At 50.2% G+C, this 26657-nt stretch overlaps 3 protein-coding genes and 1 pseudogene across 4 annotated transcripts; 2 read left to right on the forward strand and 2 right to left on the reverse strand.

Annotated features, from left to right (window-relative positions):
• Positions 1-12216: 12216 nt before the first annotated feature.
• Positions 12217-12522, forward strand: LOC309449214 (feather keratin Cos1-1/Cos1-3/Cos2-1-like; the record flags this gene model as incomplete). The annotated part of the gene is made up of 1 exon (XM_082071179.1): positions 12217-12522. The coding sequence occupies one exon, from the start codon at positions 12217-12219 to the stop codon at positions 12520-12522; it is 306 nt and encodes a 101-aa protein (XP_081927305.1).
• Positions 12523-15662: 3140 nt separating this feature from the next.
• LOC309449201 (feather keratin Cos1-2-like) lies at positions 15663-16418 on the reverse strand (annotated as a pseudogene). Its single transcript has 2 exons — positions 16283-16418; positions 15663-15984 (listed from the first exon to the last, which is right to left on the reverse strand). The product of its transcript is annotated as a feather keratin Cos1-2-like (transcript).
• Positions 16419-20908: 4490 nt separating this feature from the next.
• Positions 20909-21214, forward strand: LOC309449211 (feather keratin Cos1-1/Cos1-3/Cos2-1-like; the record flags this gene model as incomplete). The annotated part of the gene is made up of 1 exon (XM_082071176.1): positions 20909-21214. The coding sequence occupies one exon, from the start codon at positions 20909-20911 to the stop codon at positions 21212-21214; it is 306 nt and encodes a 101-aa protein (XP_081927302.1).
• Positions 21215-24785: 3571 nt separating this feature from the next.
• Positions 24786-25905, reverse strand: ODF1 (outer dense fiber of sperm tails 1; the record flags this gene model as incomplete). Its single annotated transcript, XM_082070946.1, has 3 exons — positions 24786-25093; positions 25409-25506; positions 25871-25905. The coding sequence occupies 3 exons, from the start codon at positions 25903-25905 to the stop codon at positions 24786-24788; spliced, it is 441 nt and encodes a 146-aa protein (XP_081927072.1).
• Between the last annotated feature and the right edge of the window lie 752 nt (positions 25906-26657).

Consider the following 26657-nt stretch of genomic DNA (forward strand, 5'->3'; position numbering starts at 1 on the left):
CAGAATCGGCAAAGGAAAAAGACAGAGACACAAGTGGAAGAAGGAAACAATGGTTCAAAGGTCTGAATGCAATGCCATGAAGCTCTATTTCCTTTCAAGGACCGTGTTCCAAGGTCTTAGCAGGTTCTTGCCCAAGGACGTTGCCAGCAGCTTTAGCAGGGTCGGCATCTGCTGCCACAGTAGCGGCTGGTAATGCAGGAGAGGTCAAAGCCCCCAGAGTTGATGGGCACTCCCTCACAGCTGAGGATGCTGCCAACAGCAGCAGAGGTGGAGGAGCCCACAACGGTGTTCTGAGGGAAGGAGCTGAGGATGGGGCCGGGCAGGGTCACCACCACGGGGGAGGGCTCGATGACAACGGTGGAGCTCTGGCACTGCCTGCAACAGGGCTCATTGCAGCTGTTGGCCAGCGGGGTTGGGCCACAGGGCTGGCAGGGCACGCACGGGTTGCAGCAGGACATGTCTCTGGGCCAGAGGTTCACCTGAGAGAGAGGGCAGGAGGAAATAAAGCATGAGGGGTTGCTCTTGAGAAGCAGCACTGCACCAAAACACCATGGAGCCAAGGCACCTCCTGGCCAGGCATACACTGCCCACATCAAATCCGAGAAGCCACCTCCACTAAGTCCCAAACTCTCTCTGCGGAAGACCTTCTGTCCAAATTCCTGTCCCACAGGAAAAAGCTCCCATCAGGACAGACCCTTTCAGATGACACACACATTGAAAAAAGACACCCGATCCAGAAGCAGGAGAAGAAGAGACCTCATACTCACCTGATTCCCAAGGAGAAGGAGGCAAAAGAAGTGGATGAGAGAGCAGAGCGTTGGGCTGATTTTTATAGGAGTCCTGCACTGCCTCAGGCCTAGGCACCCTTTGTGGAAGTAATAATTTTCTGACAAGCTCGTGGTGAATGCAAAACACACCAGCTAATGGTATGGGCTGTGTCCTGGTTTCCTGCACTGCTGCCTTTCCATCTCCTGGTATCTGCCACATATTTTCCTACGTGAAGGCTTCCTCTTTAACTGCCGGGATTAGAGGCCTGACGATTTCTGGGTTGGACACATGTTGGCATGTATTTCTTTTTAGTTCATGTCCATTCCATCACGGACGCTTCTTTAGAAGGCTGGATGAGAAATCCCAGGATTTCCGGGGCAAGAATGAATCATTGTGTTCAGAAGACAGGGACTCTGAGCAGGAGGGTCAAGTGGAGGCAGGTGGTGTCAGCCTGGGAAACTCTGGTGGGTTCTTTTGTATGATCTTAATGACAGCAAGGGTCCCAGCTGCTCCCAGCACTGCAATCCTTGACTTGTCCCCAAGGACTCCTGTGACTGTGTGCACTGCCCTCTGTCGTTCTTCCTTTGCTCTCTCCACCAGTCTCTGGCTCTCATATTCCTTGGAGGGTGGGCTGCGCTTCGTTTTCATGTCTCTTTCGCTCTAAACTGCCCTCAGGAGGAAACTGCAACCTATTTGGCCTCCTCCTGTCTCTGAGCAGTCCATGGATCCCTGAGACTCCCTAAGCAATGCTGCCAGTGCATCTGTCCTGCTTAGAGTGCCCCATCCCTGCTCTGGAGGGGAGGTCCCTGGCAGCTCCTCAGTCACGTCCATTTCTATGTGCTCATCTGTAAGAATGTGCCTGTTAGCGTGACTGTGTACCAGTCTGTTTGATTTCCTACATGCTCATCCATGTGCTTGTCTGCCTGGCCGTGCACACACCTGTGTGCCTCTGGTGAGACCGTGTTTCTATTTTCCTGTACAATTCTTTGCGCGTCTCTGGCCTCGTGCAGATTTGCTTGTGTCTGTGCATCTCTGAGATTCCTGTTGCACACGCGAGCACGTTGGATACATGTTTAGTGCATGTGTGTGTGTACATAGTTGTGTCTGACCATTCCGAGTCCCACGTTGACACCCCTCTGTGTCAGTACCAGGCACTGACACAGTCTCAGCCCCTCATGTAAGAGGTCGGGGACAGTGCCCCAGCCCTCTGGTCTCAGTGAGGAGAAAGCCCAACCCTGGACAACTCATTTTATCTTGGCTCCAGGCAGCTTCAAAGGGCTGAGCTGTTTCTCAGGGTCTTTGCATCTGACTCTTGTAAATGCTTTGCTGTTACAGGATTCACCTGGCTCTGTGAATGAGGCTTGTCCATAGCCAGGAGTTATTGGAAAAAGATTGAGAGCCTGGGGAGGCTGAGAGGAGGAAGATGGTGAACATGAGGCGTGTAGCCAACGGCACCAGTAAAGAGCACCAGTGCTGGACAGAGCCAAGCATCCCAAGTGCCAGCAATACTAGATAAGTCCAGCAGTGCTGTAAGTTCTCTTTCCAAGCCTCTAATGAGACACTGACTCCAAACTGTTCTTACAAACTCTTTGGCTGTGGCTGAGATGCAGGAGATGAAGCTTCTGGGTCCTATGGCCTGGAGAAGGAGAGTGGGATTCAAACACCAGCTAACATCACCACACAGAGGAAAGCAGCCGGTCTCCAGAGAAGGAGACTCCACAACCTCTCTGGGCAGCCTGTTCCTGTGCTCTGTCACCCTAGAAGAAGTTATTCCTCTTGTTCAGATGGAAGGTCCTGTGCTTCAGCCTGTGCCCATTGCTCATCATCCTATCACTGGCCAGCCTTGCAAGGATTCTGGTACCATCATTTTGAAATCCACTCTTAAGATACTTGTAAACATTGATAAGATTACCTCTCAGCCTTCTCTTCTGCAGGCTGAACTGACACAGCTGTCTCAGTCTCTCCTCTTAAGAAAGATGCTCTAGGCTCTGATTGTCTTAGTAGCATGTCGCTGGACTCCATCCAGTAATTCCTTGTCCCGCTTAAACCGGAGGCCCAGAACTGGGTGCTTTTCCTTACATGCAGGCATTCTGGCTCACACCACAGTGCCTTTCCTCCTCCCCAAATGATGGGGAGAAAGACATTCCTCAGGGTCCTCAAAGTGTTCTGGGAGATGGCGCATGTCCTGGGTAGGACACCTCTCTGCAGTAGACAGAAGAGGGCACCTCTGGACTAGCTGGGCTGAGGGTCTTGACTGTTCACTGCTCCACACCTGCCTCCCATCAGGCAACTCTGGGGAAAGACCTCTTCCCTTGTGGGATTTGGGGTCCACTGAGACACCCCAGTGACTTGGCGACTCTGCAGTGAGTTACCAGTGGTGGAAAGCCGCATGGGGGCTCTGCCTGCCTTGAAGAACCCTTCCCATTCCACTTGTGCATTCACTGCTCCAAATAAAAGCTTTTTCACTGTGGAGGTGCTCAAACACTGGAAGAAGTAGTTCAAAGAGGTTGTGGAGTCTTAGCTGTGGAGATACTACAATCCTGTCTTGATAGAGCTCTTAGGCAATGTGCTCTAACTGACCCTACTCTAGCAGAGGCATTGGGTGAGGTTGTCTGCAAAGGGGCCTTCCAACCTCAACAATTCCAAGATACTGTGAAATGCAGAGGTCAAGGTGCAGCAGCAATACCAGGAAATTCAGGTTTCTCTCTGGGTCAACACACAGGGACCCTGAATTGAATTGCCCCCTATCACTGCAGTGTTCTTCAGTCCAAATCCTCCCCAGGCCCATGCTGAAGTCCAGCAAAGCTCTTGTGCCCACCCCTTCAGGAGACACCGCTGCAGCCCAGCCCTGTCCAAAATGTCTCTCCAGAGCTACTCTCACTTCTTAGCCAAGCACTCTTGTTGGGGCACTCTGGGTGGGAATTCAAAGGCAACATAAAGAGAAACAGCAGCACGTGTGATGTCATTACCTGCAAAATTACCATTCTTTAGGAGCATGCAGGAAAATTGTAGCTTATGAACTGTGTGCCTTTTAGCTTGAGGCCATGTGAAGACAAAAGGAAAACTAGTTCAACTGGTCACTCCCTCAAAAAGTTCAGTCAACTCCTTCACATTAGGAACCAAGTGAATGAGAACTCTCTTGTCTCCTTGCCCTCCTCTTAATAGGAAGGGGTCCAGCCTTCAAGGACAATTCCATTGATACCTTTCCCTTGGTCCCTTGTTAGTGCTCTGAGATTGTGATTATGGGAGAGGGAAGAGGAGAGCTGGTTTGTCATGAAGAGGGGTTGAGGTGGCTTTGTGGCTATAGGCCATGCAGGAGGATCCCTGGCCTCAGGAAAATAAACCCTTGCTCCCCGCTGCACAGCATCTACCTCCCCTCCCATCAGTTGCCCAGGGTCTTTTTTGGTGGGGTTTCAGCCCTTCTCTTGCTGTATCTCTGCTCAGAAATATTCCCCTTGGCCTCTGAGCATGCCTCAAGCATGGTGATCCCATTTCTGCTGTGTCCATGGGAAGAACCCAGTGCTGCAGGAGACCCTGGGGTGACAGCAGCATCATAAGCACTCGAGGCCATTCCTCTTGGTCTGGATGGAGGTGGTCTTGGGCAGGAGACTCAGACACAGAAGATGGCTACGGGGATGTAAGGAGAGGATTGTAGGAGAAATTGCTTTGGCCAGAGAGGCTCATGTTAGGCTTCCCAGCATCTCCAGAACCAGGGGCCATGGCATGCAAAGGGATCGTGTGTCCTGGGTACACGAGCACAAATATTAGTTGACATTACCACTGATCAAGCCCACAGCAGAGCAAGAGCGAGAGCAGAAGAAACAGGCTGGTTCTGATGGCACAGATAGGAAGCAGAAATAAAGCACGGAAATGACAGGCACTCCTGGTCCCTTTTAACTGCCATAACTGTTGCAAATCCAAGAAGACCTTGGCTGGCTTCAAGGCACCCACCCACCTGGCTACTGTCTCCTTCATCTACGGGACAGGTGGAAAACATAAGGTGAAAACCGTAATGGGTCCTGGTAAACACAGGGGTATTACTCACCAATGATCATTAGGGGCAAAATAGGCCTGACTTGGAGAAGAATAATTTAAATTGCTAACAATAAGAAATGAAGTGGGATGGTAAAAATCATCCAAAATAGCCTTAAGAATTTCCCCACATTCCTTAACTCTTTTTAACAGTTTTAACTTCAATCGTTCATTGCAGGCTTCTCTATTTGATTCACTCTTAAACAATACATTGGGAAAACTCTTGGACTCAGCCTAATGCACCCAGAGATTTTTCCTCCATCTCACAGCAGAGCTACACCTGGACCCCAGTCTAATACACATTTGATGAGAGCTGACAGCTGCTCTCTGAGAACCTCTCTGCCAGGACAAAAGCATCACCACTCAGATGGGCAGATGGGCTCCTTTTGGCAAGGGCAACCTGCTGCTCTAGGCTGCTCTTGGACACACCAGGGAAGAGTCCCCTGCTACAACATGCACGTGTCTTCATGATGAGGGTCACAGAGGTACAGAGGGACACAAGTGTGCTCGTGCAGGTCTGCATCGAACCATGCAACAATCTGTATGCTCACAGAAAGCTAGAAAATGATCAGCAAATGGGTACTTTGTTGAGGACATGCTGGGGACCACTGTGCTAGAAAAGGATTCAAGTTCCAAAGGGAAAACCAGGCCCCAAACAATCTCCTGGCATTTCCTGAGGACCTGCAGAGAGTGCAAGGAGAGGGCATGAGGCAAAGGAGCCCAGCAAAATCATCCTGAGAGCACTGTTAGTGTCGTGATAGTATCAGACACTCCCAGCAGAGGCCCACCTGCATCCAGCAATGAACAACCATTAGAGAGGTGGAGGAAATAAGAGAAAAGGATATGGCATGTTGTCCCAAATGTCCGTCCTTGGTCACCGGATGGGAAACATTACAGCGTTGCCCTTTTCCAGACAACTTTGCCACAAAGGAGCCCACAGTAATGACCCAACTGAAAATCACCTACATGCACAGGATGCCACCAGCACTTGGCCTGAATATTCTGCCCGCGCTGACGTCTGTCTACCCTGGAAATCCTCAGGCCTTTCATCCTGGCACTTCATATGGGAAAGCACATGGCAGAAAACAGGAAATGGAAAGGCGGCAGTGCATGAAATCAGGACACAGCCCATGCCATTAGCCAATGTGTTTTACATTCATCATGAGCTTGTCAGAAAATTATTGCTTCCACAAAGGGTGCCTGAGCCTGAGGCACTGCAGGACTCCTATAAATGGCAGCCCAACTCCCTGCTCTCTCATCCACTTCTCTCGCTTCATTCTCCTTGGGAATCAGGTGAGTGTGAAGCCTCTTGTCCTCCTGCTTCAGGATCTGGTGTCTTTTTGCAATGTGTGTCTCAGCTGATAGGGTCTGTCCTTGCCCTGGGGTGAGAGCTGCTTCTCATGGGAGAGGGAAGGGGAGAGAAGGTCTTCTGCTGAGAGAGGCAGCGACTTAGTGGGGGTGGCTGCTGGGATTTGAGGTGGGCAGTGTATGCTGGTCCAGGAGGTACCTTGTGTCCTCTGTGGTTGGGTGCAGTGCTGCTTTTCATGTGCACGTCATGCTCTGTTTCATCCTGTCCTCTCAGGTGAGCCTCTATCCCAGAGACATGTCCTGCTGCAACCCATGCGTGCCCTGCCAGCCCTGTGGCCCGACCCCACTGGCCAACAGCTGCAATGAGCCCTGTGTCAGGCAGTGCCAGAGCTCCACCATCGCCATCCAGCCCTCCCCCGTGGTGGTGACCCTGCCTGGCCCCATCCTCAGCTCCTTCCCTCAGAACACCGTTGTGGGCTCCTCCACCTCTGCTGCTGTTGGCAGCATCCTCAGCTGTGAGGGAGTGCCCATCAACTCTGGGGGCTTTGACCTCTCCTGCATTACCAGCCGCTACTGTGGCAGCAGATGCCGACCCTGCTAAAGCTGCTGGCAGTGTCCTTGGGCAAGAACCTCTCAAGACCTTGGAACATGGTCCTTGAAAGGAGGTACAGCTTCACAGCATTGCATTCAGAGCTTTGAACCCTTGTTTCCTTCTTCGACTCATGTCTCTCTCACTTTTGCCGATTCTGTCTCCCAAGGGCAGTGTGGCATGGACCTGTTTTTGTCCCTCCGTCTGCAGGGCAGGCAGAGTGACACTCTGCAGGAATTTCACTGCAATCTTATGGCTGTCCATGTTGCTCCCTCTGAGCCACCTCTTTTTCTTCTTGAGTCTCATTAAAGTTTTGCTGCATCCCAGTCTGGGCCTCTGAGTCCTCCTTTGTTCTGAGGCAACTCTTCCAGTCTGCTCAGGGGAAACATGGAGGAAGGGGAGGGTTGGACTCCCTGCAGTGGATTGTTTTATGGCCTTTCTTTTGGAGCTGAAGAACACATTCATGGCTAATGTTACAGGCAATGGCCTTAAGTGAGTAAAGGGTTCCAAAGTGTGGCAGGTGTGGGGCTGGGAAACAGCAAGTCCTGGGGACAATCCACACTCATCTCTCTCATTCCTTCCCCTCCATTACCTGATCTTGTGTGCATGGTCAACACACATGGGCACAGACAGCGAGACAGAGGAATCTCATGCAGTCCTTCAGCATCTGGCAGGGCCCAGTTGCTCTCCAGACACTGGTCTGCATCCAGATCATACAATAGCATAGAATAATTTTGCTCAGGGGTTCAATCAGATACCTCCCAGGAGTAGCTTGCAGCTATTGCCCCTCGTCTTTTCCATGTGATTGTTTGTAACAAGGGAGTCTCCATCTTATTTCCAGGCACTCTTATAATCCTGGAGCATAGTGCTGAGGTCTCCCCTATGCTTCTCCAAGCTGAACAACCCCAGTTCTCTCAGCCTTTCCTTATGTTGCAGATTCTTATGTCATTGATCATCTTTGTGAGCCTTCTCTGGAATATTTCCAGTCCATCCACATATTTATTGTACATCAGTGACCGAAATTGAACACAAAGTTAAGATTTGGCCTGACAAGCTCTGAGTAGAGTGTGATAATTACTTCTTGTGTCTCCACTTGTCATGCCCTTGCTAATGCAACCGGGCATCCTGTTGGCCTTCTTTGCTGCAGCAGGACGTTGTTCACTCCTATGGAGCTGCTTGTCCAGCAGGACCACCAGGTCCCTTTCCACAGAGCTGCTCCCCAGCCAGCTAGGTCCCAGCCTGTGCTGGGATTATGTTTTCGCATGGGCAGCACCTTACACTTGGCTGAGATAATTCCTGAGTTGGGATTTGTATCAGCCCCACTCAGGCCACATAATGGAGTCCCCACTTGCTGTGAATCTAATGACCGTAAGGTCCACCGCAGCCCCGGGACAGCACTGGTTGTTCAAAGGCGCATTTTCTGTCCATTATTCTGTCATGATTGCACAGAGAGTGACTGGGCAGATGGCTTGCATGACAGGGTCTTCCCAGCAGTGCAGTCCCTGGTCGTTGGAGAGCTGTCCTGCAAGAAACCCTGCACACCCCTGGGAACCCCATGGGCACACCAAAGTGCAGGGCTGTGCCCTCATGATAGGACACCTCTCCCCCGGCCAAGCTCTGCAGTAAACAGCACCAGTGTTGGTGGTTATACTGGGAGGAAAATTACTGGTCCTCAACCCAGAAAGACAAGCCCCTCGCATGTTGCCGCGGGCCTACTCTGCCCTCGGGCCCAGGCAATGGACCCCAGCATGGACCGTCTCCATGCACATGGGAGCTGTTGCCTAGAAGACCTAGGCAATCAAGACTGTCCTCTGGATACATGCATCTGCCACTCTAGATGCAAGTCATTTTGGGGGTACTCATTTCTCTTGATCGTCACTGTCCTTCAAGAGAAGAAGATCGAAGGTTTGTGTCCCTCTTTGCTATTTCCTGCCTGCAGAGTATGTCTTTTACGGTGAAGAAGTCTTGGAAATGAAGAGGACAATAGCCATGCACTATCCTATTTTCTCTGCAAAAAAAAAAAAAAAGTGTATCTCAATTGCCATAAACTCTTTTGGAATGAGGATTTTCTTGTTATGACAGTGGTGCAGTAGAGTGGATGGCATATTGTGATATCATGATTGAAGGGTATCACTGTGAGGGACAGGTAATCGTGGAATATTGAATAGTGGAAGTGACCTTGAATGATCACCTGGTCCAATCTTTCATGGGAAAGAGAGACAAGATGAGATTGGTTACCACCCTGTCCAATCACATCGTGGAAACTTGCAGTGATGGGAACCCTACCACATCCCTGGGAGGTCATTCCAGTGAAGGATTAGTCTTACTGTAGAAAAGGTATTTCTTTTTTTAAAACTGAAAACTCCCCCAGTGACACTTGGACTCATTGGCGCTTGTCTTCTCCATGTGGCTCCTTTGAATGAGAGAGCTGCGATCCTCTTTGTCGATATTATTTAAGTACTAGAATATGTTGAGGAGGTCTGCCCAAGCCTTCTGTTCATCCAGCAGAAAAAGACCTATCTCCTTCAGCCTTTCCTCAGAGAACAGGACTACTCTGGTCTTCTGCCCACACTGATGCATCCTTGCTCTGCACATCCTGGGATTTCTCATCCCGGTGCTCAAAAGAAGCATCCAGTCATGACATAACCACTTAATACATATGCAGTACAGAGGGAAACAACAGCAGGTGCCATGTCATCATCTCAGATGTCTCCATTCAGTAGGAGCATTCAGGAAAATTATGGTTTTCTCCTCCCCCTTCTCCTATAGGATGGGATCCAGTCCTCAAGGGCAATTGAGGTTATATCAGCTCCTCGGTCATTTGTTAGTGCTCTGAGATTGTGGTCATTTGATATGGCAGAGGAGAGGCAGTTTATCACTGAGAGAGGATGATGGTGAGCTGATGTCACTTTGTGGCTACAGGCCGGGCAGGAGGATCTCTGGGCCTGGCTCCTAACAGAGGGACCCTGCTGGGGTCAGTCAAATAAGCTCTTGTTGCCCCTGCACAGCGTCCTCCTCCCTACCCAGCAGGTGCCTTTGCTGTCTAACATTAAGTAAGGTCACAAGGTGATTGACTTTGTTCATTTTTTTCCATCCCAGCTCACATGGGCTTCCCTAGGCAATGACACAGTTAGGAGGATTATAAGGTGAAATCAGGGGTGTCTTGTTGTCCCAACTCACTCTCTGGTCAAGACAAGAACAATGTTGGCCATCCTTGTGGTCACCAAGCAAGGAGTGCTTAATTGTCTAAGCTCACTACACCCTTCAACCAAGACAAGAAGAGACACGTAATTCTGAACTATCTAATGATTACCATGTGAGGAACGCCACTTCATTTCTGCTCACTGCACCTGTGATTAAGGCAAGAACAATTGTAACCCAAGTGAGTATGCAAAGGCATCTGGGTAGAAATCACCAGGCAGCCTGGTGGGGTGGGTCTGTACCACCAAACACAGCCACACAGTGCCCTGTGCAGCCTCAGTGCCACATTACACAGGGTTGCGGGGTTGACGTGTCCTGTGGAATGCACATCCCCAATTCCATCAGACAGTCACCTCCAAGACAGAAGGTTATTCACATAGGCCTGCAAGATGATACAGATGAAACTGTAGGGAGAGCACAGATATGAACAGCCCTTGCTCTTTCTTTGCAGTGCATGGGCTAGTTTAATCCCATCATGGGATGCAGGGGTAGAACAGTTCTATGGTGGAAGCTCCCTCACCACCTTCTGCTTTTCCCTCCGGCCACTAACTCCAGCCCCTCACAGGAAGAAGATCTTTGTTGGAAGATCTCTGGGTGCACAGGGAAAATAAAGCTGCCAGGGAAGAACTGAGGGCCCTTTCTCAGTGCTCAGCCTTGCACAGAAGGGCCACCACCCAGGATGCTGGGAGAGGAGACCTGTACTATGCCCCTCCTGCCAGTTTCCTCCTCTCCTGATGTCTATAGCTCATAGGGAACAGCGTTTGGTGCTTTCACCTCAGAAACTTGGGACTAGAAAGACAGTCAAGATGTTGTGTACTGACCAATACCCATGTGGTGAGACCTCTTCGCTGCTACCTCACTCAGCACGAGGATAATGAGTTCCAGAAATGCATCTGACATTGGCATGGATGTGAGGAGCCTGTGTCCCATCCCAGTCGCTGGCAACACTGCATCAGCAGGGTATCACCACAAGGACAAAGGTCTGCGCAGGTGAGCAGGATTCTCGGCCTTTTTCCCTGTTTGTAAAGCAAGAAAGAGAGGCTGCAGAAGGCAGAGACTGCATTTCAGTTCCCTGAGCATCTCTCTTCCAGGACAAAGGCACCACCATTCAGGTGCAAACGGGCTCCAACTGGCAAGGGCAACCTGCTGCTCTACGGTGCCCATGGTCGTATCAGGGGAGAGTCTCCAGCTGTGATCTCCACATGCCCTCATGATGAGGGTCACAGAGGTACAGACTGAGACAGGTGTGCTCATGCAGGCCTGCATGGAACCATGCAAAAATCTGTACACTCACAGAAAGCCGAGGAAACATCAGCAAGTGAGGACTCTGCTGAGGAGATGTTGGGGGCCACAGTGGCAGTATTCAAGTATTCCAGGTGAAACCAAGCCCTAAACATGATCCTGTCATTCCCTGAGGACCTGCAGAGAGTGCACAGAGAGGACATGAGGTAAAGGAGCCCAGCAAAATCATACTGAAAGCAGGATTAATGTTGCTATAGTGTCAGACACTCCCACCAGAGACCCACAAGCAGCAACTATGAAGAAGGTGACAGGAGTAACAGAAAAGGATAAGTCTTGTTGTCCCAAATGGCAGTCCTTGAGCACCAGATGGGAAACAAAAGAGCATTGCCCACTTCCAGAAAACTTTGCCACAAAGAAACCCACAGGAATGACCCAGGTACAGATCACCTGCCTGCACAGGTTGCCACCAGAATTTCGGCTACAGCTTATGCCTGTGCCTTTCATCCTGGCATTAACAGAAAACTTCATATAGGAAAGAACGTGCAAGATGCCAGGAAATGAAAAGGTGGCAGTGCAGGAAACTAGGACAGAGCCCATATCATTAGCTGGTGTATTTTGCATTCACCATGAGCTTGTCAGAAAATTATTACTTCCACAAAGGGAGCCTGGGCCTGAGGCAGTGCAGGACTCCTATAAAAATCAGCCCAACTCTCTGCTCTCTCATCCACTTCTCTTGCCTCCTCCTCCTCGAGAATCAGGTTAGTGTGAAGCCTTTTCTTGTCCTGCTTCTGGATCAAGTACTTTCCTCTATGTGTGTCTCGGCTGACGGGGTCAGTCCTGGCAGTGGGACGGGGGGGATTTTTCCCATAGGAGAGGGAAGGGGATAGAAGGTATTCTGCAGAGTGGTGCTGGGACTTGATGGTGGTGGCTCCTGGGATTTGATCTGGGCAGTGTATGTTGGGCCAGGAGGTGCCTTGGCTCCACTGTGGTTGGGTGCAGTGCTGCTTCTCATGATCAATACCTCACGATCACTTTCCTCCTGCCCTCTCACCCAGGTGAGCCTCTGTCCCAGAGACATGTCCTGCTGCAACCCGTGCGTGCCCTGCCAGCCCTGCGGCCCGACCCCGCTGGCCAACAGCTGCAATGAGCCCTGTGTCAGGCAGTGCCAGAACTCCACCGTCGTCATTGAGCCCTCCCCCGTGGTGGTGACCCTGCCCGGCCCCATCCTCAGCTCCTTCCCTCAGAACACCGTTGTGGGCTCCTCCACCTCTGCTGCTGTTGGCAGCATCCTCAGCTGTGAGGGAGTGCCCATCAACTCTGGGGGCTTTGACCTCTCCTGCATTACCAGCCGCTACTGTGGCAGCAGATGCCGACCCTGCTAAAGCTGCCGGCAACATCCTCGGACAAGAAACTCCCAAGGCCTTTGAACACGGTCCTTGAAAGGAGATAAATCTCCATGACATTGCATTCAGAGCTTTGATCTGTTGCTTACTTCTTCAACTCTCATCTCTCATTCTTTCCCCTGCTGATTCTGTCTCCGAGGCCATCCTAGTGGGGACATGTTGGTCTCCTACCCTCTGCAGGGCAGGAAGACTGACACCCTGCCAGAGTTTCACTGCATCCTTGGGGCTGCCCGTGGTGCTCCCTGTGAACCACCTCCATTTCTTCTTGACACTCATTAAAGCTGTACTGCATCCAAGCCTGGACATTTGAATTTCCCTTTGTTCTGAGGCAACTCTTCCGGTCTGCTGAGGGAAAACAATGGCGGAAGGGGAGGGTGGGACTCCCTGCAGCAGATTTTATTTTGTGCCCTTTCTCTTGGATCTGAGAAAACATTCACGGCTAATCCATAGCCAATGGCCTTAAGTGGTGAAATGGCTCCAAAGGGTGGCAGGAGTGGGGCTGGGAAACAGCAATACCTGGGGAGAGCCTACAGCCTCATCTCTCTCATTCCCTCCCCTCCATTACCTGACCTCGTGTGCATGACCAACACACATGGGCACAAGTCGATACGTATCTCATATATTCCTTCAGCACCTGGCAGGGCCCTGCTGCTCTCCAGACATGCATCTGCACCATCATCATAGAATACCAGGATGAAGCAGAAGAAAAGGATGTTCTGGACCAACCGTTCTTGGCAAAAGCACCGGCTAGACAAGATGGTCCAGTACCCTGTTTAACTGCATCATATAGGTGTCCAAAGTTTCAGAATCCAGCACTTCCCCGGAGATAGTATACCAGTGTGTGCTTGTTCTCATCATGAATAATATTGCTCTGGTCTTCAGCCAGATTCCTCCCAGGAGTGGCTTGCACCTATTACCCATCGTTTCTTCCATGTGACTGCTTCCAGAAAGGGAGTCTCCATTTTCTTTCTAGGCACCCTTGAAATACTGGAGCATGGTGCTGAGTTCCCCACTATGCTTCTCAAAACTGAACATATCTAATTCTTTCAGCCTTTCCTTATGCTGCAGATTCTTATTCCGTTGATCGTCTTTGTGACCCTTCTCTGTTTAGTGCAGTCCTTAGCGGCTCTAGAGCTGTCCTGCAAGAGACCCTGCTCACCCCTGGGAACCACATGGGCACACCAAAATGCAGGGCTGTGCCCTCATGGTAGGACACCTCTCCCCACACCAGGCCCTGCAGTAAACAGCACCAGTCTTGGTGGTTACACTGGGAGGAAAACTACTTGTCTTAAGCCCAGGAAGCCAAGCCAAGCCAAGCACATGGCGCCATGGACCCACTCTGCCCTGGGGACCAGGCAATGGACCCCAGCATGGAGTGCCTCAACGCACAAAGAGAGCTGTCACCTAGAAGACCTGGACAATCAAGACACTCTTCTGGGTACATGTATCTGCCACTCTAGATGGAAGTCTCTTGTGGACTTGCTGACTCATCTTTGGGGGTTCTCATTTCTCTTGATCATGACTGTCCTTCTAGAGAAGAAGTTCAAAAGTTCATGTCCCTCTTTGCTATTCCCTGCCTACAGAGTATGTCTCTAGGTGAACAAGTCTTGGAAATGAAGAGGACAATAACCATGCACCATCCTATTTTCTCTGAAAAAAAAAAAAAAGAAGTGAATATCAATTACAATAAACTCCTTTGGAATGAGGATTTTCTTTGTGATGACAGTGGTGCAGTAGAGTGGATGGCATATTGTGACATCACGATTGAAGGGTATCACTGGGAGGGAAGTGACCTTGATTGATCACCTGGTCCAATCTTTCATGGGAAAGAGAGACAAAATGAGATTATCTACCACCCTGTCCAGTCACATCCCAATGCCCATGCTACCAGGGATTGCAAGAAGCAGATTTTGTCTCTCATGGGAGTGTTGCAGTGGAGAAGTTTGCATATGGTGACATTACAATTCCAGGGCATAAGTGAGAGGATCAAATGTCAAAATGACTGTGTCACCCAGCAGCCAACACAAACTATTTTACTCAAGGCGAGGAAAATCTACATCATTTTTGACACAACAGTGGTGGTGTATCAGGTCTCCACCAAGGAAATACGAGGAGGAAGAAGAATGGAGGTCATTTTCCACCAGGGTTGAGAAGATACATGGAGAAGAGAAGAGGGAAGGAGCAAAGCTGCGGTGGGTTAAGTCTACTATTTCAGTTGCTGCCAGAGGGACAAACCACCTTTGTTTTTGACTGAGAGAAACCACTTGCCCCAGATGAGGGTCTGACCATGCCAGGGCTCAGGTGTGGAAATGGACCAGAGCAGAAAGGACCTGACAGAGTTCTGACCAACACTTCTGCTCTGCTGGAACTCACCATTGCCGTGGAATGGTGGATTCCCGCTGCATGTAATTGGGTGTGTGACAGTTCCTGGGTGGATTGGTTTCTTAATTGCCTCATTCTTAATTGCTTATTTTAAATGGCAAAAGTCCCTTTTAGGTCTAATTCAGACTGTTGCTGGACAATATATCAGGTGTGACTGGGAAGAGCAGAGAATGTTGGGTAAGAAATGCCTATGTCTTTGCCAAAGAGAGCTAAGCAAATAGACTGTCTAAGTCACTAAGTTGACTGTCCCTCAAGAGCAACTCCAGTCAGTTGAATTATGAAAACTTGAAACTGATTAATTGTGGTGTCAAGTGACAAATTTCCACTGCAGGGAGTCCCACCTTCCCCTTGATCCATATTTTTCCCTGAGCAAAATGGAAGTGTTCTCTGTGAGCAGAAGAGGACTCGGAGACTCAGGATTAGATGCAACACAACTTTAATGAGTTTCAAGAAGAAAAGGAAGCGGTTCACAGGGAGCACCATGGACACACACAAGGATGTGGTGAGACTCCTGCCAGGAGTCAGTCTGCCTGCCCTGCAGAGGAAGGGAGACCAACAGGTCACAGCTACGCTGGCCTTGGGAGACAGAATAAGCAGAGGAACGAGTAAGAGACTTCAGTGAAAGAAGGAAACAGTGGTTCAAAGCTCTGAATCTAAAACCACGGATCTCTATCTCCTTTCAAGGACCATGTTCCAAGGTCTTGGGAGTTTCATGGCAAAAGTACTTGCCAGCATCTTTAGCAGGGGCGACATCTGCTGCCACAGTAGCGGCTGGTAATGCAGGAGAGGTCAAAGCCCCCAGAGTTGATGGGAACTCCCTCACAGCTGAGGATGCTGCCAACAGCAGCAGAGGTGGAGGAGCCCACAACGGTGTTCTGAGGGAAGGAGCTGAGGATGGGGCCAGGCAGGGTCACAATCACTGCAGAGGGCTGGATGACAACATTGGAGCTCTGGCACTGCCTGACACAGGGCTCATTGCAGCTGTTGGCCAGCGGGGTTGGGCCGCAGGGCTGGCAGGGCACGCACGGGTTGCAGCAGGACATGTCTCTGGGACAGAGGCTCACCTGGGTGAGAGGGCGGGTGGAAAGAGAACATGAGGAATTGATCATGAGAAGCAGCACTGCACCCAACCGCAGTGGAGTCAAGACACCTCCTGGCCCAACATACACTGCCCAGATCAAATCCCAGGAGCCACCATCATCAAGTCCCAGCATCTCTCTGCAGAAGACCTTCTCTCCCCCTCCTCTCTCCCATGGAAAATGTCTCTCACCCTAGGGCCAGAACAGACCCTGTCAGCTGAGACACACATAGAGGAAAGACACTTGATCCAGAAGGAGGACAAGAAGAGGCTTCACACTCACCTGATTCCCGAGGAGAAGGAGGCGAGAGAAGTGGATGAGAGAGCAGAGAATTGGGCTGCCTTTTATAGGACTCCTGCACTGCCTCAGGCCCAGGCTCCCTTTGTGGAAGTAATAATTTTCTGACAAGCTCATGATGAATGTAAAATACACCAGCTAATGGTATGGGCTGTGACCTGGTTTCCTGCACTGCCGCGTTTTCATTTCCTGGCATCTGCTACGTACTTTCCTATATGAAATTTTATTCTGTGAGTGTCAGGATTAAAGGCCTGAGGATTTCCAGCTTGGACTCATGGCACTATGTATATCTTTATAGTTCATGCCCATTGCCTCGCAGATGCTTCTTTTGAAGATCGGATGAGAAATCCTGGGATTTCCGGGGCAAGGATGAATCATTGTGTTCAGAAGACAGGGACTAAGAGCCAGAGGGGTCCAGTGGAGGCAGGCGGTGTCAGCCTGGGGAACTCTGGTGGGTTATTTCGTATGGTCTTACTGACAGGAAGGGTCCCAGCTGCTCCAAGCCCTGCAATCCTTGACTTTTCCCAAGGGCTCCTGTGACTGTGTGCAATGACCTCTCTCATTTTCTCCTGGCTCTCTCCACCAGTCATTGGCTGTCATATTCCTTGTCTGAGAGGGAAGGGACAGGGCCACAGCACGCTGTTCTCAATGAGGAGAATGTCCAGCCCTGGACAACTTATTTCATGTTGGCTCCAGGTAGCCTCAGAAGGGCTGAGTTGTTTCCCAGGGTCCTTGCTCCTGAGTCGTGTAAAAGCTTTGAAGTGACAGGATTCTCTGGGCAGCCTGTTCCAGTGCTCTGTCACCCTAGAAGAAGAAAAGAAATTTTCCTCATATTCAAATGGAAGCTCCTGTGCTTTATTCTGTGCCCGTTGTCTATCATCCTATCATTGGACACCACTGAAAGGATTCTGGTACCATCATCTTGACATCCACAATTGAGATGTTTATAAACTTTAACAAGATCGTCTCTCAGCCTTCTCCAGGCTGAACTGACACAGCTATCTCAGTCTCTCCTCGTAAGAAAGATGCTCCAGGTGTTGGTCATCTTCATAACCCACCACTGGACTCCATCCAGTAATTCCTTGTGCTGCTTAAACAGGGGGCCCAGAACTGGATGCTATTCCTTAAATGCAAGCACTCTGACTTATGCCACAGTGCCTTTCCTTTTCCCCAAATGATGGCAGAGAGACTCTCCTCAGCACCCTCAAAGTGTTCAGGGAGATGGTGCATCCCCAGCATAGGACACCTCTCAGCAGCAAACAGAAGAAGGCATCTCTGGGCTGGGGGGGTTTTGACTGTGCACTGCTCCACACCTGGTTCCCATCAGGCAGCTGTGGGGAAAGACCTCTCCCCTTGTGGGATTTGGGGTCACTGAGACATCCAGTGAGTTGGGAACTCTGCAGTGAGTGACTAGTGGTGGAAAGGGGCACAGGGGCTCTGCCTCCTTTGCAGAACCTTACTGCTATGTCCCATCCACAGGGCCAAAGAAACGCTTTTTCACTGTGGAGGTGCTCAAACTCTGAAATAGGCTGTTCAGAGAAGTTGTGGAGTCTTTTCTGTGGAGATACTCCAATCCAGTCTCAACAGAGCTCTCCACGAATGTTCTCTAGCTGACCTTACTCTAGCAGAGGCATTGGGCGATGTCGTCTGCAGAGGTGCCTTCCAACCTCAACAGTTCCATGACGCTGTGAAATGCAGAGCTCTAGGTGCAGCAGAAACACAAGGAAGTTCAGATTTTTTTCACGGCCAGCACACAGGGACCCTGAATTCAGTTGTCCCCCATCACTGTAATTCTCTTCTGTCCATGTCCTCCCCAGGACCACGCTGAAGTCCAGCAAAACTCTTGCGCCCACCCCTTCAGGAGACACCACTGTAGCCCTGTCCAATATGTCTCTCCAGAGCTAATCTCACTTCTTAGCCAAGCACCCTTGTTGGGGCACTCGGGGCACTGTGAGGCCCTGTCATATAGTGGGAAATCAAAGGCAGCATAAAGGGAAACAGTAGCACGTGCCACGACATTACCTGCAATGTTACCATTCATTAGGAGCATGCAGGAAAATTGTGGCTTATGCAGTGTGTGCCTTTGAGCCCGAGGCCATGTGAAGACAGAAGAAAAACCAGTTCAACCAGCCACTCCCTCAAACAGTTCAGTCACCTCCTTCACCTTAGGAACAAGATGAATGGGAACTGCCTTTAGACCAGGCAGGGGGATCCCTTGGTTCAGGCAAAGAATCTTTTCAGCTTCCCAGCATCTCCACAAAGCAGGGACGTAGCATGCGTCAAAGCAAAGCGATCAGATGTCCCGGGTACGCGAGCACAAGTGTCAATTGACATTATCGCCCACCAACCCCACAGGGGAGCAAGAGCAGGAGAAAGAGACTGCTTGTGATAGAATACATAGAAAGCTGAAATAAAGCATGGAAATGACAGACACTTGTGGCCCTTCTAACTACCATAACTGTTGCAAATCCAAGAAGATCTTGGCTGGCTTCCAGGCACCCACCCAGCCGGGTACTCTCTCCTTCCTCTATGGGACAGGAGGAGAACATAAGGTGGAAAAGGTCATGGGTCCAGGCAAAGACTGGGGCATTTCTCACCAACGATCACTAGGGGCAAAATAGGCATGACTTGGAGAAGATTCATTTATATTATTAACAGTAAGACATAAAGCAGAATGGTGAAAAACATCCAAAATAGTCTTAAGAATTTCCCCACATTCCTTAACTCTTTTTAACAGACTCAACTTCCCTCCTTCATTGCAGGCTTCTCTATTTGACCCACTCTTAAACAATACAGTGGGATGCAGACTATGGGGTTGTGGTCAATACACAACAGTTCCTTTCTGATCCAACACAGACTTTGACTGACCTACCTGTGAAAACCGTCAGAGTGTTTGTGGCTTTCCCTACTACACACGTCCCTGCATTCTCAGACACAGCTGATGGGCCCTCCGACTCAGTTCTTTTATGGGAACGTGGAAGCCCTGGTGCTTGAAAAGCGAAGGAGTTTGACTGAAAACTCTTGGACTTCCCCTAATGCACCCAGAGATTTCGTCCTCCATCACACAGCAGAGCTACACCTGGACTACAGTCTAATACACATCTGATGAGAGCTGACAGCCACTGCCTTACTCAGCACCAGGCTGACCAGCTGCAGAAATACATTTGGCATTGTCATGGTCATGAGGAGCCTGTGTCCCACCCCAGTCACCAGCAACACTACATCAGCGGGGTATCACCCCAGGGACAATGTCCTGCACAGGCGGGCAGGGTTTCTTGGACTTTCTCCCTGTTTTTAAAACAAGAAGGGGAGGGTACGGGATGCAGAGACTGCATTTCAGTTCTCTGAGCATCTTTCTGCCAGGACTAAGGCGCCACTATTCAGCTGCAGATGGGCTCCTTCTAGTGATGGCAACCTGCTGCTCTGCAGTGCTCATGGACACATCAGGGGAGAGTCCCCCACTGTGACGTGCACATGTCCTCATGATGAGGTTCACAGAGGTACAGAGGGACACAGGTGTGCTCATGAAGGGCTGAAGGAAACCATGCAAAACTCTGAACACTCACAGAAAGCCAGGAAACCATCAGCCAGTGGGAACTTTGCTGAGGAGATGCTGGGGACCACTGTGGTAGAAAAGGATTCAAGTACCCCAGGGAAAACCAGGCCCAAACAAGCTCCTGGTGTTTCCTGAGGACCTGCAGAGAGTGCATAGAGCAGCAAAATCATCCTGACAGCACTGTAAGTGTTCCAATAGTATCAGACACTCCCAGCAGAGGCCCGCCTGTGTGAAACAATGAGCAACCATCAGAGAGGTGGAGGGAGCAAGAGGTAAGGACATGTTTTCCTAAATGGCAGTCCTGGCAAACAGATGAGAAACATACGAGTGTTGCCCATTTTCTGACAACTTTGCCACAAAGAAGCCCACAGGAATGACCCAGGTGCACATCACCTGCCTGCACAGGATGCCACAAGTACTTGGGCTTAAACTTGTGCCTGTGCTGACATCTGTCTGCTCTGGAAATCCTGGGCTTTTCATCCCAACACTTACAAAAACCTTCATAATGAAAGCACGTGGCAGAAGCCAAGGAAATGAAAAGGCGGCAGTGCAGGAAACTAGGACACAGCCCATGCCATTAGCTGATCAGTTTTGCATTCACCATGAACTTGTCAGAAAATTATTACTTCCACAAAGGGAGCCTGGGCCTGAGGCAGTGCAGGACTCCTACAAAAGGCAGCCCAACGCTCTGCTCTCTCATCCACTTCTTTCGCCTCCTTCTCCTTGGGAATCAGGTGAGTGTGAAGCCTTTTCTTGTCCTCTTCCTTCGGGATCAGGTGTCTTTCCTCAATGTGTGTCTCAGCTGATAGGGACAGTTCTTGCTCTGGGGTGGAAGCTGCTTCTCATGGGAGAGGGAAGGGGGAGAGAAGGTCTTCTGCAGAGAGATGCTGGTACTAAGTGGAGATGTCTCCTGGGATTTGAGGTGGGCAGCATATGCTGGGCTGGGAGGTGCCTTGTGTGCACTGTGGTTGGGTGCAGTGCTGCTTCTCATGTGCCTCCTTGTTGCAGTTCTCCCTGTCCTCTCTCTCAGGTGAGCCTCTGGCCCAGAGACATGTCCTGCTGCAACCCGTGCGTGCCCTGCCAGCCCTGTGGCCCAACCCCGCTGGCCAACAGCTGCAATGAGCCCTGTGTCAGGCAGTGCCAGGACTCCACTGTTGTCATTGAGCCCTCCCCCGTGGTGGTGACCCTGCCTGGCCCCATCCTCAGCTCCTTCCCTCAGAACACCGTTGTGGGCTCCTCCACCTCCGCTGCTGTTGGCAGCATCCTCAGCTGTGAGGGAGTGCCCATCAACTCTGGGGGCTTTGACCTCTCCTGCATTACCAGCCGCTACTGTGGCAACAGATGTCGCCCCTGCTAAAGCTGCTGGCAACATCCCCAGGAAGAAGCTCCCAAGACCTTGGAACATGGTCCTTGAAAGGAGATAGAGCTTCATGGCATTGCATTCAGAGCTTTGAACCATTGTTTACTTCTTCCACTGAAGTCTCTTACTCTTTCCCCTGCTGTTTCTGTCTTTCAAGGTCAGCCTAGCAGGGACCTGTTTTTCCCCATCCCTCTGCAGGGCAGGCAGAATTACTCCCTGCTGGAGTTTCACCACATCCTTGTGGCTGTGCATGGTGCTCCCTGTGAGCCATCTGTTTTCTTCTTCAGTCTCATTAAAGTTGTGCTGCATCCATGCCTGGGCCTGCGAGTCCTCTTTTCTCTTCTGTAACTCTTCCATTCTGCTCAGGGAAAAATGTAAATGAAGGGGAGGATGGGACTTGCTGCACTGTATTTTCTCACTTTGCAACACAGGAAATAAATTTCATATCTTCATGAATAAACTCTGTCAGGTCCTTTCTGCTGTGGTCCATATCTACACCTCACCCTGGTACGGTCAGACCTTTATCTGGGGTGAGTTCTCTCAGGCAGAAACCGGGGCTGGTTTGTCCATCTGAAGGCAACAGAAATAATAGATCTAACCCACCAAATCATTGCTTCTTCCCTCTTGTCTGGGTTCTGATTCCTTCTGGTCATGTACTGGGCCATGTCAAAGGAGAACAAGACACCTGTAAACTCATCTCAATCCCCTGGATTTCCATCCCTCCCAAGGTGGACACATAGCCCCATGTGTCATTATCTTCTCCGTATATGTTTTAACCCTGTTGGATAATGACCTCCATTTTTCTGCCTCCTCATATTTTCTTTGTGGAGACCTGATACACCACCACTGTTTTGTTAGATATTATGTAGGGTTCTTTGCCGTGAAGAAAATAATTTGTATTGCCTGCTGACTGGCACAGTCATTTTGATGTTTTCCTGTCTTCCTGGCTATCACTGATTTCATGATTCTTTCAGTGATGTCCTTTAGTTTTGATGTCACCATATGCAAACTTCTCCATTGCCAAACTCCCATGAAAGAGAAGATCTCTTTCCTGCAAGCCCTGGTAGCACAGATACTTGGATTGTGGTCATCTTCACACAGGTGCCACTTCTGCTGCTTGACCCTTCCTCATCAAGAAAACCACCGCTGGGGTCCCACACCTTTGACTCAGCCTTCACTGATCCTTATCCAGGAGCCACCATCACTCTTGTATATATGTGTCTAATTGGACCAAAGGGCGGGAGAAACTGTCCTCTGAGGGAAGACTGCAGGAGATAAGTCTTTTCTTCCGGGAAAAGAGAAGGCTCAGGGGTCCACATCTCAGTACTCCAGTACTTAACGGGTATCTAGAAAGAGGGCAGAGGCTCTTTCATTCACAAGGAGCCACATGGAGAAGACAAGGGCCAGTGAATACAGGTTGCATTAGAACAGATTTTATCTTGAGAGAAGAAATACCATTTTTATAGTAAGACCAATCCCTCACTGGAATGACAATTCAGAGATGTGGCAGACTCCCCATCACTGGAAGTTTCCAAGATGTGATTGGACAGGGTAGTTGTTAATCTCATCTTGTGTCTCTTTTCCATGAAAGATTGGACTACATGATCTTTAAAGGTCTCTTCCAGTATGGAGTATTCTGTGATTCTATGACCTCTCAATGATGTGCTTCAATCATGATGAATTTATCTGAATGCTGGTGCCTTTGTAATGGCAAAGAGGTGCTCAGACAACTGACATGCAGTATCTGCCTCGTACACCATCCATTTCTTGCTTTACAAACTGAGAGAAAGGCCAAGAAACCCTGCCCACTTGGGCGAATCATTATCGCTGCAGTGAAACCCTGGTGATGCAGTGTTGCAAAGGATACTTTCAACATAGGATATGGACAGAAAAGCATTGCAGTGCTGGGGGACAATTGAATTCCAGGTCCCTGTGTGCTGACCCTGAGAGAAACTTGAATTTCCTTGTGTTGCTGGTGCACATTGAGGTAAGCATTTCACATAATCACGGAACAGTTGAGGTTAGAAGTCAGCTCTGCAGATGACCTCACCCAATGCCTCTGCTAGAGTAAGGTCAGCTAGAGCACATTGGCTAAGAGCTCTATTGAGACAGGATTGGAGTATCCCTGCAGACAGGTCTCCACAAGCTCTCTGAACAAACTGTTCAATTGTTTGAGCACCTCCAAAGTGAAAAAGCTTTTATCTGAAGCTGCAGATACACAACTGGGATGTGACACAGTGATAAGGGTTCTTCAAGGCAGACAGAGACCCTGTGTTACCTTTCCACCACTGGTCACTCACTGCAGAGTTCCCAACTCATGGGGTGTCTCAGTGGACCCCAAATCCCACATGGGAATAGGTCTTTCCCCACAGCTGCCTGATGGGAACCAGGTGTGGAGCTGTGCACAGTCAAGACCCCCCCAGCCCAGCCAGTCCAGAGGTGCCCTCTTCTGTCTACCTCTGAGAGGTGCCCTATGCAGGGGATGCACCGTCTCCCAGAACACTTTGAGGATGCTGAGGAGAGTCTCTCCACCATCATTTGGGGAAGAGGTAAGGCACTGTGGTGTGAGCCAGAATGCATGCATTTAAGGAAAAGTATCCAGTTCTGGGCTCCTGGTTTAAGAAGGACAAGTAACTAGTGGATGGAGTCCAGTGGCACGCAACAAAGATCATCAGGGCCTGGAGCATCTTTCTTACGAGGAGAGACTGAGACAGCTCTGTCAGTTCCACCTGGAGAAGGCTGAGAGGTGATCTGTTCAATGTTTACAAATATCTTAAGAGTGGATGACAAGATGATGGTACCATAATCCTTTCAGTGGTGCCCAATGATAGGATAATAGGCAATGGGCACAGACTGAAGCACAGGAGTTTCCATCTGAACATGAGGAATAACTTATTTTCTTCTAGGGTGACAGAGCACTGGAACAGGCTGCCCAGAGAATTTGTGGAGTCTCCTTCTCTGGAGAAATACAAAACCCACCTGGACACATTCCTGTGCAATCTGCTATAGGTGTACGTGCCAGTGGCTGCTTTCCCCTATGTGGTGTTGGCAGCTGAAGCTGGAGTTTTCCTTTCCTCCTCCAGGTCATAGGGCTAAGAAGCTACATCTCCTGCATCTCAACCATGGCCAAATGACCACATTCATATGTTGAAAATGCAGTGCAGTGAGTCCCTACATCTGTATTCTTCTTCCTTTCTCCCTGAGCAGAATGGAAGAGTTACAGAAGAGAAAAGAGGACTCGCAGGCCCAGGCTTGGATGCAGCACAACTTTAATGAGACTGAAGAAGAAAACAGATGGCTCACAGGGAGCACCATGCGCAGCCACAAGGATGTGGTAAAACTCCAGCAGGGAGTAATTCTGCCTGCCCTGCAGAGGGATGGGGAAAAACAGGTCCCTGCTAGGCTGACCTTGAAAGACAGAAACAGCAGGGGAAAGAGTAAGAGACTTCAGTGGAAGAAGTAAACAATGGTTCAAAGCTCTGAATGCAATGCCATGAAGCTCTATCTCCTTTCAAGGACCATGTTCCAAGGTCTTGGGAGCTTCTTCCTGGGGATGTTGCCAGCAGCTTTAGCAGGGGCGACATCTGTTGCCACAGTAGCGGCTGGTAATGCAGGAGAGGTCAAAGCCCCCAGAGTTGATGGGCACTCCCTCACAGCTGAGGATGCTGCCAACAGCAGCGGAGGTGGAGGAGCCCACAACGGTGTTCTGAGGGAAGGAGCTGAGGATGGGGCCAGGCAGGGTCACAATCACTGCAGAGGGCTGGATGACAACATTGGAGTCCTGGCACTGCCTGACACAGGGCTCATTGCAGCTGTTGGCCAGCGGGGTTGGGCCACAGGGCTGGCAGGGCACGCACGGGTTGCAGCAGGACATGTCTCTGGGCCAGAGGCTCACCTGAGAGAGAGGACAGGGAGAACTGCAACAAGGAGGCACATGAGAAGCAGCACTGCACCCAACCACAGTGCACACAAGGCACCTCCCAGCCCAGCATATGCTGCCCACCTCAAATCCCAGGAGACATCTCCACTTAGTACCAGCATCTCTCTGCAGAAGACCTTCTCTCCCCCTTCCCTCTCCCATGAGAAGCAGCTTCCACCCCAGAGCAAGAACTGTCCCTATCAGCTGAGACACACATTGAGGAAAGACACCTGATCCCGAAGGAAGAGGACAAGAAAAGGCTTCACACTCACCTGATTCCCAAGGAGAAGGAGGCGAAAGAAGTGGATGAGAGAGCAGAGCGTTGGGCTGCCTTTTGTAGGAGTCCTGCACTGCCTCAGGCCCAGGCTCCCTTTGTGGAAGTAATAATTTTCTGACAAGTTCATGGTGAATGCAAAACTGATCAGCTAATGGCATGGGCTGTGTCCTAGTTTCCTGCACTGCCGCCTTTTCATTTCCTTGGCTTCTGCCACGTGCTTTCATTATGAAGGTTTTTGTAAGTGTTGGGATGAAAAGCCCAGGATTTCCAGAGCAGACAGATGTCAGCACAGGCACAAGTTTAAGCCCAAGTACTTGTGGCATCCTGTGCAGGCAGGTGATGTGCACCTGGGTCATTCCTGTGGGCTTCTTTGTGGCAAAGTTGTCAGAAAATGGGCAACACTCGTATGTTTCTCATCTGTTTGCCAGGACTGCCATTTAGGAAAACATGTCCTTACCTCTTGCTCCCTCCACCTCTCTGATGGTTGCTCATTGTTTCACACAGGCGGGCCTCTGCTGGGAGTGTCTGATACTATTGGAACACTTACAGTGCTGTCAGGATGATTTTGCTGCTCTATGCACTCTCTGCAGGTCCTCAGGAAACACCAGGAGCTTGTTTGGGCCTGGTTTTCCCTGGGGTACTTGAATCCTTTTCTACCACAGTGGTCCCCAGCATCTCCTCAGCAAAGTTCCCACTGGCTGATGGTTTCCTGGCTTTCTGTGAGTGTTCAGAGTTTTGCATGGTTTCCTTCAGCCCTTCATGAGCACACCTGTGTCCCTCTGTACCTCTGTGAACCTCATCATGAGGACATGTGCACGTCACAGTGGGGGACTCTCCCCTGATGTGTCCATGAGCACTGCAGAGCAGCAGGTTGCCATCACTAGAAGGAGCCCATCTGCAGCTGAATAGTGGCGCCTTAGTCCTGGCAGAAAGATGCTCAGAGAACTGAAATGCAGTCTCTGCATCCCGTACCCTCCCCTTCTTGTTTTAAAAACAGGGAGAAAGTCCAAGAAACCCTGCCCGCCTGTGCAGGACATTGTCCCTGGGGTGATACCCCGCTGATGTAGTGTTGCTGGTGACTGGGGTGGGACACAGGCTCCTCATGACCATGACAATGCCAAATGTATTTCTGCAGCTGGTCAGCCTGGTGCTGAGTAAGGCAGTGGCTGTCAGCTCTCATCAGATGTGTATTAGACTGTAGTCCAGGTGTAGCTCTGCTGTGTGATGGAGGACGAAATCTCTGG

Source organism: Streptopelia decaocto, assembly GCF_964273445.1.
Source record: "Streptopelia decaocto genome assembly, chromosome: 22".
NCBI lineage: Eukaryota > Metazoa > Chordata > Aves > Columbiformes > Columbidae > Streptopelia > Streptopelia decaocto.